The sequence below is a fragment of the Mus caroli genome, unplaced genomic scaffold (genome assembly GCF_978045245.1).
Source record: "Mus caroli unplaced genomic scaffold, Mus_caroli_1 scaffold_5, whole genome shotgun sequence".
In the NCBI taxonomy this organism is placed as follows: Eukaryota; Metazoa; Chordata; class Mammalia; order Rodentia; family Muridae; genus Mus; species Mus caroli.
The window spans coordinates 67,496,062-67,506,135 of record NW_028227260.1 but is presented as its reverse complement, the minus strand read 5'-3'; the positions used below and the strand labels follow the sequence as shown (position 1 = coordinate 67,506,135).

At 48.8% G+C, this 10,074-nt stretch overlaps 1 protein-coding gene across 1 annotated transcript; it reads left to right on the top strand.

Moving 5' to 3' along the window:
• Positions 1-1,064: 1,064 nt before the first annotated feature.
• Positions 1,065-9,599, top strand: Gjb1 (gap junction protein beta 1). The gene is made up of 2 exons (XM_021153217.2): positions 1,065-1,181; positions 8,114-9,599. Exon 2 carries the CDS (start codon positions 8,130-8,132, stop codon positions 8,979-8,981), a length of 852 nt encoding a protein of 283 aa, XP_021008876.1. The 5' UTR covers positions 1,065-1,181; positions 8,114-8,129; the 3' UTR covers positions 8,982-9,599.
• Positions 9,600-10,074: the final 475 nt, after the last annotated feature.

Below are 10,074 nucleotides of genomic sequence, written 5' to 3'. Positions count from 1 at the left end.
GATTCATGTGCCTGAATACACAAAGTAATCACTTTTGTTCTGGCTGTGTATCCTCAAAAGAGTGTTCAATTCCGTTAGTTTGTTGATGTGCGGAGTGTTGGACATTCAACCCAAGACTAAATACTTATACACTAGGCCACACCTCCAGACCAATAAACTCTTTTTTAAGAGTCAGCATGTTCTTTCTTCCTCTGTCCCCCTGACCCCAGCACGGAGCTCTATGCTGGTTTCCCAGTAGGTATCCAGTAAAGGCTTATCTGCTGACTTATCTGGCATAACTCAGACTTGGCCGAGGGAATCTGAGGCCCTGGCTCCGTTTGTGGCAGTGAGATCAAGGAGACGGCAATAAACCCACTCTGCTGGCTTCGCTTGTTTCTTCAGTGGTCCAGGTTGCAAAATGAGCAGGGTCCTCAGGTGAGCCTTCAGTGTGGAGACCTTGAAACTAGATGGATCCTTCAGTTAATGGTTGACATTCTGTTTACCTAAATGATTGCCAAGAGTTCCTGCTTATATCTGACAGTTCAACTGCCTTAGCCCTAAGAGTAGACGATAATTTCTAAGTAGGTTTTATGATTCTGGGATACAACTAGAATTACTGCAGTCTATCTCCAGCGATTAAGTACAAGGAGAATTAAGCAAATGATAGCCTGGTATTGCTCTGTAGGTAGGGAACAAGACCATCTCCCATTTTGACCTCGGGTGTTTTTGTCCTCTCAATTGTCCCTAGTTTTAGAGGCTGGGATCTAGAAGAGATAGCATCCAGCATGGGACTCCTCTGTGCTGCTTGCCCACAAAGTGGGTCTACTGAAGGCTAAGAGTTGGGCATAGCTGGAATGTATTAAGCAGCCAAGTCTAGTTCAGTACCCCACATAGGCCCAGCATGGCATTTTAGTGACAAATGATGCTTCTTTTCCTCTGGGACAGGGCAAGAACTCCAGATTCAAATCCATTGGGACCTCAGGGATCAATTTTGTTTAATGATTGTGTGTGGAACGGGGGGTGGGGCTGGTTAATGTTTCTCTGCTTCCTCTTGGGCTGTGGGCCATGTTAATCTCCAGTCCTGGGCTTGTTGTCCCTCCCCTGGGCTGGGCTTTGACAGTACCTAGTGGCATTGAGCAGACACGCCTGCATACATTCCCTGGGAAAAGGCAATTGCAACCAGGTGTGGCAGTGCCAGGGAGGTGAGGAGTTTGGGAGCTGAGGGAGGGGGCTGTGGTGCGCTGCTATGGTGCTGAGAAGAGGCCTGGGTTTTCCCTTGACTTCAGCATTCAGCCATCTAGGGCTTTTCTGTGCTTCCCTCTGATGTCCACCTGCCAGGTGACCTGCCTGCTTGGATTCTCTCTTCAGCCTCCAACTCTCACCTTCTTTCAGACTCCAAGTTCCTTCTCTTCTCGTTCTTTTTCCTCAGCCAAAGATTCTTCTCATGTCCATGGGGGTCAGACTCCCAGGAAGGCAGACTTGAAGAACTCTCAACATAAGGTGACTAAGGTTGCCTTCCTGAGATACTTTTTGGCATGTGGGGGTGGGGTGGGGAGGGTTCCATGAAATTGTCAAGACAATGCCAGATGCTGCTTTCTTTTCTTGATTATAAGGTAAAGCAGGCATGTACCCAAGAGGATGGGGGAACATGCCTTTCCATTTGCTTGAGGGGAGCAGGCAGGCTCAAGATGAACTTAGGGTAACTGATGGTTAGAAGATGTATTGGAAAGATGGCTCCCAGCTGTTAAAAAGTCATTCCAGCCGGGTGTGGTGGCTCATGCCTTTAATCCCAGCACTGGGAAGGCAGAGGCAGGCAGATTTCTGAGTTCGAGGCCAGCCTGGTCTACAAAGTGAGTTCCAGGACAGCCAGGGCTACACAGAGAAATCCTGTCTTAAAAAAACAAAACAACAACAACAAAAAAGTCATTCCAGCTGTCAGGAGTGGCATAACAGAACCCACAGACTTAGAATATTAGAGGAGGAAAGGAGAATATACACAAAAGGGCTTGTTTTATTTCTTTATTTTATTATTTATTTGAGACAGGGTCTCATTATGTAGCCTTAACTGTCCTGGAACTTGCTATAAAAACCAGGCTGGCTTCAAGTCAGAGATCCTCTTACCTCTATCTCCTGAGTAAGACAGGGGATTAAAAGAATGTACAAACTAGCCCAACCACAAAAGAAGTCTTATTTTATTTTACTTTATTTTGAGTTTTGGGATAGGGTTTCTCTGTGTAGATTTGGCTGTTCTAGAACTCTCTCTGAAGACCAGGCTGGCCTCAAATTCACAGAGCTCCACCTGCCTCTGCCTCCCAAATGCTGGGATCCCACTGCCTGGCCACAAAGACATTTTAATGGGCAGAAACCATTGGTAAGGAACCAATATGCTTTGCAATCTGAGTTTTAGCACATGTTTACCAGATGTGTGATAAGGTACAGCATTTTCCAGACATATGCAAGGTGGCCTATGTCGTAATCCCAGTACTCGGAAGTCTTGAGACAAGAGGTGTGTGAAATCCAGACTAACCTTGCTACATGTGTGAATTAAGGTTGTCCGGAGGATGACAGCCCATGAACATGTAGGTCCTGATAGACAGGAGGCATTCTATAAATGGTGGCTATCACAGTGAGCCCAAGCAACACTAGCAAGGGATGTGGATGATGGAGGAGCAAGTAGCAATAATCTCAGTGATGATAAAAGAATGAGTATCAGCAGAAGCCGGATGAAGAGGCCCTGGCAGGGAGAGGGAGAGAGAAACGTGAATCCATCAGACTGGTCATGGGGAGCAAGCCTGGCTACAGCAGATGGATGACAGGGTAGAAACGAAGCCAGTACCTGAGATACTGTAGCATCACAGGGTGGAGGCAGGGAGATAGCAAGGGAAGAGAAAGCACCAGGTGAGATTGGCTTAAACCACCCCAACCTGATACAAGCATCAAAACCTCCAAAGGAAGTTTCTAAGAAAGTCCCATATCCCTTCCTGACCATAGGTGGCCTGAGAGTCAGGAATGGCACACAGAGTTTGGGTTGGGGGTTTTTCTCTTTTTATTTTTGTTTGTTTTTGATCAGGATCTTATATAGCTCAGTCTGGCCTCAAACTTACTTTGTAGCTGAGGGTGACTTTGAACCCCTGATCCTCATGCTCCCACCTCCAGAAAGCAAATGCATGCCCTATCACTTCTGGGCACCCAGGGCTGCATGTTACTAACGAGGCAAGCACTCTACCAATTGAGCCAGATCCTCAACCCTGGTGTTGGGCTTGAGTAACCTCATCTAGCCCCAACAGGACCTTGTTGCCCAAACCCACAAAACACAAAGATTTGAAAGCAGTTGGAAGGAATGACAGGGTAGGAAGGAAGACCCGGGGGATGACTGGACCATATGTGCACATATATGCCAACTTGCACAGGAGTACAGCTTTGTTGAGTTGTGTGCCCTGTCTCCGAACAAATGCTCCTTAAAAAAAAAAAAAAAGCAGCCATCAAAAGCAGTGCTCTGTTCAAAGGCTTTGAGGAAAATCATTTTGGAATTTGATTCTATTAGTTGGCAGCAGAGCAACTGTCTGTGAAACCTGTTAGTGAACCTCTCTGAGCCTCGACTTCCTGGTCTGAAAAATGGAGATAACATTATAGAACATTATAGGTGATCTCCTACTTTGGTACTATGCTCAAGTGCTGTGCAAACCTGAACTCAGAGCTTGTCACAACCTCAGAAACCCTATCTAATTAAACACAGAAACAAAGCATGCCTGGTGCAACCCAAACCATATCAATAGCTGGACTTTAACCTAAAGTCAGGGAAACAGTTTGGATTTCAAAATCAGGTCACTTCCCTGAATGTTTTGAAAATGTGCCCTTTAGCTATTGGTGTTGACATAGACAAAGCAAAACTTGAATCCCAGTGCCCACACAAGGGCTCTCAGAGACCCTAAAGGGAGCTACTGGCTGTGGCCCAGAAAACTCGAGAAAGAGGCAGAGAACTTCTTCGAAGGACCTAGAAACTTACAGTTGGTCAGGATGGTATATGGGGCACCTCAGAGAGGAAAAGAGAGAACACCTTTGAAGTTCATGAGAACATCCTGAGGAAAGGAAAATGGACAGAATCCGGAGGTCAGAGAAACCCTGGGAAAAAAGAGGAAGGAAGCGTCAAAGTGCCTCAATCCTGAGCAAATGGGGAAAGACAAGTGGTAACTCTCAGGTGCCATAGAAGTTATGGAAAGAAGATGGCTTTCCCATCAACCTTACCTCTCTCAAAGCCCATCTCTGTCACGTGGTAACTGCATGACCCTCAGGAATGACCTTTTTTGTTGTTTCGTTTTTCTTTTTCTTTTTTCTTTTTTCTTTTGGACAATGTCTGTGTAGCCTTGGCTGCCCTGGAACTAGTTCTGTAGACCAGGCTGGCCTCAAACTCATAGATTCTCCTGCCTCTGCCTCCTGAGTGCTGGGATTAAAGGCGTGCGCCATCACTACTTGGCAGGGATGACCTTTCTTTTCGCCTCAGTTTCCTCCTCAGTGACAGGAGGCAAAGAAACAAAAACAACTAACACCCTCTCTCCCTAGGTTGTTCTTTAATTTTTTTCCCTTTTATTTATTGTTAGCGCATCTGTGTGTGTATTTATAATGTGTATGTGTGTCAGTGTTGGAGCACGTTAGTGTCATGCAGCACATGTGGAAATCAGAGGACAACTTTCAGGAGTTGGCTTTCTTCTCAGGTCATCAGGCTTGCATGACAAGTGTTTTTGCCTGCTGAATCATCTCAACGTCCCCCACCCCCAACCCTCCTTAGGCTCACAGAGGAGACTACATATTCAAGAGCTTGGCACAGTCCAGCATACACTTGGCAAATGCTTATTCTGCAGGAGTTGTTTTTTTTTTTTAATTACATTTGCGTGTGTGTGTGCATGCACCCATGCGTGCGTGTGTACGTGGAGTTAGAGAACAACTTATGGAAGTCAATTCCCTCCTTCCACCATGTGAATTCTGGTATCAGACTCAGGTCACCAGTCTTACAGCAAGCACCCTTGCCTGGAACTAGTTCTGTAGACCAGGCTGGCCTCAAACTCATAGATTCTCCTGCCTCTGCCTCCTGAGTGCTGGGATTAAAGGCGTGCGCCTCAGGAAACTGAGGCGAAAAGAAAGGTCATCCCTGCCAAGTAGTGATGGCGCACGCCTTTAATCCCAGCACTCAGGAGGCAGAGGCAGGAGAATCTATGAGTTTGAGGCCAGCCTGGTCTACAGAAGGTTGAGCCACCTTGCTATCCCAGGTTACACACAAAGCAAGTCTCCAAAACCGTGACCCAAAGGCCAAGTCCAGTTTGTGAAGCCTAATACAGCTCATTGGCAAAATCATCATTTTCTTCCTTATTCCCTCCTTTCGTTCTTTCTTTTTTTCTTATTCTTTTTCTTTTTTTCTTAAAAAAGCGCCTCAATCCTGAGCAATCCTGAGGGAGGGGTTGAAACAGGGTCTCTCCGTGTCTCACTAGCTATCCTGGAACTCATGCTGTAGACCAGGCAGACCTCGAACTCTGGAGAGCTTGCCTGCCTCTGCTTCTGCAGTGCTAGAGATAAAGGTGTGTAGCACTACAACTGGCTTTTTTATTTTTTGAGACAGGGGAAGGAGGTCTCACTTTGTAGCCCTTATTGGTCCAGAACTCACTATATGGACCAGGCTGCCCTTGAACTCAAAGCAATTTGCCTGTCCTTGCCTCCCCAAGTGGTGAGATTAAAGATGTGTCACCATGCCTGACAGTGCCTTTAAAAACAAAACAAAACAAAACAAAAAAACCAAACTAATGAAGAAATATCATTTAGAGAAGTGACTTATGTCCTGTAGACTGCACCCTCTTCCTCTGACTGCTATATTTTTCTGATTGAACCTCACTAAGTCACACAAACTGGTCTAGAATTTTTATCTGTGTGTGTGTGTGTATGTGCGCGCACACTCAGGTGCGGCACAGGGTCAAATGTAACCCAGGTTGACCTTGAAATCATGTAGCTGAGGCTGCCCCTGGCTTCTTGACCCCTCACTTTCCAAATGCTGAGATTACAAGTGTACATTGGCGTGCCTGCTCTGGGTCTAAAATTTCTGAGCTCAAGTGAGCCTGCTGCTTTAACCACCCTGCCCCAGCCAGCCGGGATACAGGTGTGTGCCATCTGCCCTGATCTCCTGTTGCTTTCTTCTCACTCCTCAATTATTTCCCATGCCTATTTCACTGCCCCTTTCCTCTCCAACCAAGAGAGCCATCTAGAAATGCATAGAAAGCTTGTGTGCCCACCACCCTGTCGTAGCGGTGCCTCCCTGGGTAAGGGAGAAAATGCATTGCATTCTGCTGCTTTTCTGTAGGTTCAGGCTTACGGTGCTCTGCTTCATCCAGCTGCTGCTAGCAAACCTCTTTTCAATTTCAATGGCTGAAGTGGTGGGAGGTGCGGAGAGGCTTTCTTTGTCTGCCTAAGGGAAAGAGGAGAATTTCCTCCCTAGAGTCACTGGCATGCTCATAAGCAGGAGATTACAACGCACTTGACATGGGGGCCAGGGCAGCAGCAACTGAGCTGTCTGTTGTATGGCAGACACTCTAGGTTAACCACACAGTAGTGGGAAAAGAAAGGAGAGGTCTTGGGCTTGGCAGATCATTTGGCTGCCTAAGGCAGCATTGTTTCCTCTTCCAGAGATGGCTCTCTTAACCCCTTGATCACCTGCTGGAGCAGGTATCTTCTTTGGCTCCCAGTGCAACCCTGGGTATGGTCCCATTAACAGATGAGCAGGCAGGCTCATCAAAAGTCAGTAACTAACCCAAGGTCACTTTAGGTAAAGAATCAGATATAAACAGAAGCTACGTAACCCTTACATAATACATCATCCAACCAACCTGCTACTTTCCTGGTGGCTTTATTACTATCTCCCTGGCTTAGTCTCACCAGGTGCCCACCTGCTAAGCCCCTGGAGAGGGCCCCTTTCCTGCAGCTTACAAAGAGATGAAGAGATACTCATAGTTCCCTTGATTTGGAATGTGCTCACAGCTAGACAGCTTCCTTGATTTTTGTGTTGTAAAATACAAAGTGACATCAAATTAGCTGTCTTTTCTTTTTTAATGGCTAGCTTTTTCTTCATCGGCGAAAGCACAAGAAGTCTGCTGCTGTAAGAGTCAGGTCTGCTGTTTCAGACTCTTTTGTGCTTCATCATTTTTAGCCATGGTAACTTTGAGTGGATAACAGGATTGTTAAATGGCTCAAAAGAAAGAATGCCTGGGGAAATAATTAGTAAAGTTCCTGGCTTGATAAACTCGGTACCCTGGTTTCCTCTCTTCTGGCTCATCCACACCCGGAAAGGGACCTACGCCTAGGAAACCTGCTGCTGACCCTGTTTCTGGTAGAATATAGGGGAAGGCCTTAGTCCAGAGGACCCTGATTCCCTGGGGTCCTGGCTTACTTGCACCTGTCTGTGTTCTATCTCCCTCCCCCAGAGCCATTATTCTGGTGGGGCCATGGGGCGGGTGCGGCGATGGACCGGGCGGGCACAGAACAGGTGGGTGCAGGCTGGGTGTCCGGCGCTGGGACACAAGTGCTCTGTGTGTAGGGTGGGCGGAAGTCAGGGCGTTTGATCTGAATTCTAAAGGGTGTTGTTCAGCGCCCCACAAAGGTCCCATTGTACAGACACTGGGTATAAAGCAGCATATGACTCTCTAGCACCGGGAGGCGATGAATTGGGACGCAGGCGCGACCACAGGGACCACTCCCCCTACACAGACATGAGACCATAGGGGAGCTGTCTGGGTGGCCTCAAGGATAGGCGCTCCCCGAGGTAACCGGGCTATCTGGGTTTGCCATAAGTCAGGTGTAAAGGAGCTGGGGCGGGAGGTGGGGGTGATGGTGCATGAAGAACGGGCTAATAGCAGAACAAGATAGGCCTGGTGACGAAAGGGACTCAAGAGGAGCAAATGCTGGATGTATGTGAAGAAAGGGGATGGAGCTCAGAGAGGTTAAGTCAAGTGAAGGAGGAAAGGCTGGCACCAAGAGGGAAAGCAATGATCACCCTTCCTTGCCCTTAGAAGAGATGGGGGCAGGGGAGGCAGCATGACTATGCCCAGCTTCCTGCCCTGACCTTTTGACGGCTTGCTTCCTGCCTCTTGTTTCACAGGTGTGAATGAGGCAGGATGAACTGGACAGGTCTATACACCTTGCTCAGTGGCGTGAATCGGCACTCTACAGCCATTGGCCGAGTATGGCTGTCTGTCATCTTCATCTTCAGAATCATGGTGCTGGTGGTGGCTGCTGAGAGCGTGTGGGGGGATGAGAAGTCCTCTTTCATCTGTAACACCCTCCAGCCGGGCTGCAACAGCGTCTGCTATGACCATTTTTTCCCCATCTCCCACGTGCGCCTATGGTCCCTGCAGCTTATCTTGGTTTCCACCCCAGCTCTCCTCGTGGCAATGCACGTAGCTCACCAACAGCACATAGAAAAGAAAATGCTACGGCTTGAGGGGCATGGAGACCCCCTTCACCTGGAAGAGGTAAAGAGACACAAGGTGCACATCTCAGGGACACTGTGGTGGACCTATGTCATCAGTGTGGTGTTCCGGCTGCTGTTCGAGGCTGTCTTCATGTATGTCTTCTATCTGCTGTACCCTGGCTATGCCATGGTGCGGCTGGTCAAGTGTGAAGCCTTCCCCTGCCCCAACACAGTGGACTGCTTCGTGTCCCGCCCCACCGAGAAAACCGTCTTCACTGTCTTTATGCTCGCAGCCTCCGGCATCTGCATTATCCTCAACGTGGCGGAGGTGGTGTACCTCATCATCCGGGCCTGTGCCCGCCGTGCTCAGCGCCGCTCCAATCCGCCCTCCCGCAAGGGCTCGGGCTTCGGCCACCGCCTCTCACCTGAATACAAGCAGAATGAGATCAACAAGCTGCTGAGCGAGCAGGATGGCTCTCTGAAAGACATACTGCGCCGCAGCCCTGGCACAGGGGCCGGGCTCGCTGAAAAGAGCGACCGATGCTCAGCCTGCTGATGCCAGTACCAGGCAACCTCCCATCCCACCCCTCCCTCACCCTGCCCAGACCTGCCCCTCCTTCTCCTACGCCGGTGAGCAGGCTTCTGCCTGATAGGGATTACTCCACCAAACCTTCCCTCCCTCCCCACTCCCCTTCCTCAGAGAGCCTTCTGTCAAAGACCTGGCTGGCTGGGGAGTGGGGAGCCACTTCTACAACAGGGCTCAAGGTTATTAAGGGTGTGGGCAATTCTTTCTGCCTATATACCCTTTCCTCTTCCCTCTCCCTGAAACGAGGGATGAGATGTTCTGAAGGTGTTTCCAATTAGGAAACTAATCTTAACCCCCATGCTGTCTGGTACCCCACTTTGGGAGTCATGTCGGTGGGGAGGGATGTGGGCAAGCAGAGTGGAGGAGGGGCTCTGCCTTGTGGATGGAGAAGGGATGGGAGCTTGCCTTGCTGCCTGCCACGGGGGGGGGGGGGGGGGGAGAAGAGGACACATCTAGGGTGAGGGAGTTATGGAGAGAGAAGCAGGCAGATAAATCGGAGTGGGGATTGGTCAGGGCTGCCCCCAGTCCCCAGTTCCCAAGGCCCCTCTCTCTGCAAGTGTTACACATTAAACAGGATTTTACAGTAAATGAAGAGATGTTTTGAGTGTTTGTTGAAGTTTTTTTTCTCTGGAACCTTCCTCTCTGGCCTCCCCCAGGATAAGCTGGCCTTGGTTGGCATTTTGCTGATCGGGAAAAGAAAAGGGCAGAGGGAAGAGTGACTTGAAGCTGCAAACAGGAACCTGGCAAAGCCACCATCTGAGCCTCCTCTCCCGCTTTTCCTTGCTCTGCTTTGATTGGTCATTTACTTATGTCTTTCCCGTTGTTTATCGTCTATGGGTAGCTAATTCACATCCGTCCTTTCTTTGGTTTTAAAAATAAATGACAGCCTCTTCTGGAGAGACAGAGAAAATGCTAGAGAAATTTCTAAGAAGAGAGAGAGGGAGGGAGGGAGGGAGGGAGGGAGGGAGATAGAGGAGAGAGAGAGAGAGAGAGACTGACACTTTCCCTGGCTACCTCAGCTAGGCTCTTCCCTATACTGACATCACTGTCCATCTCCTCCCTG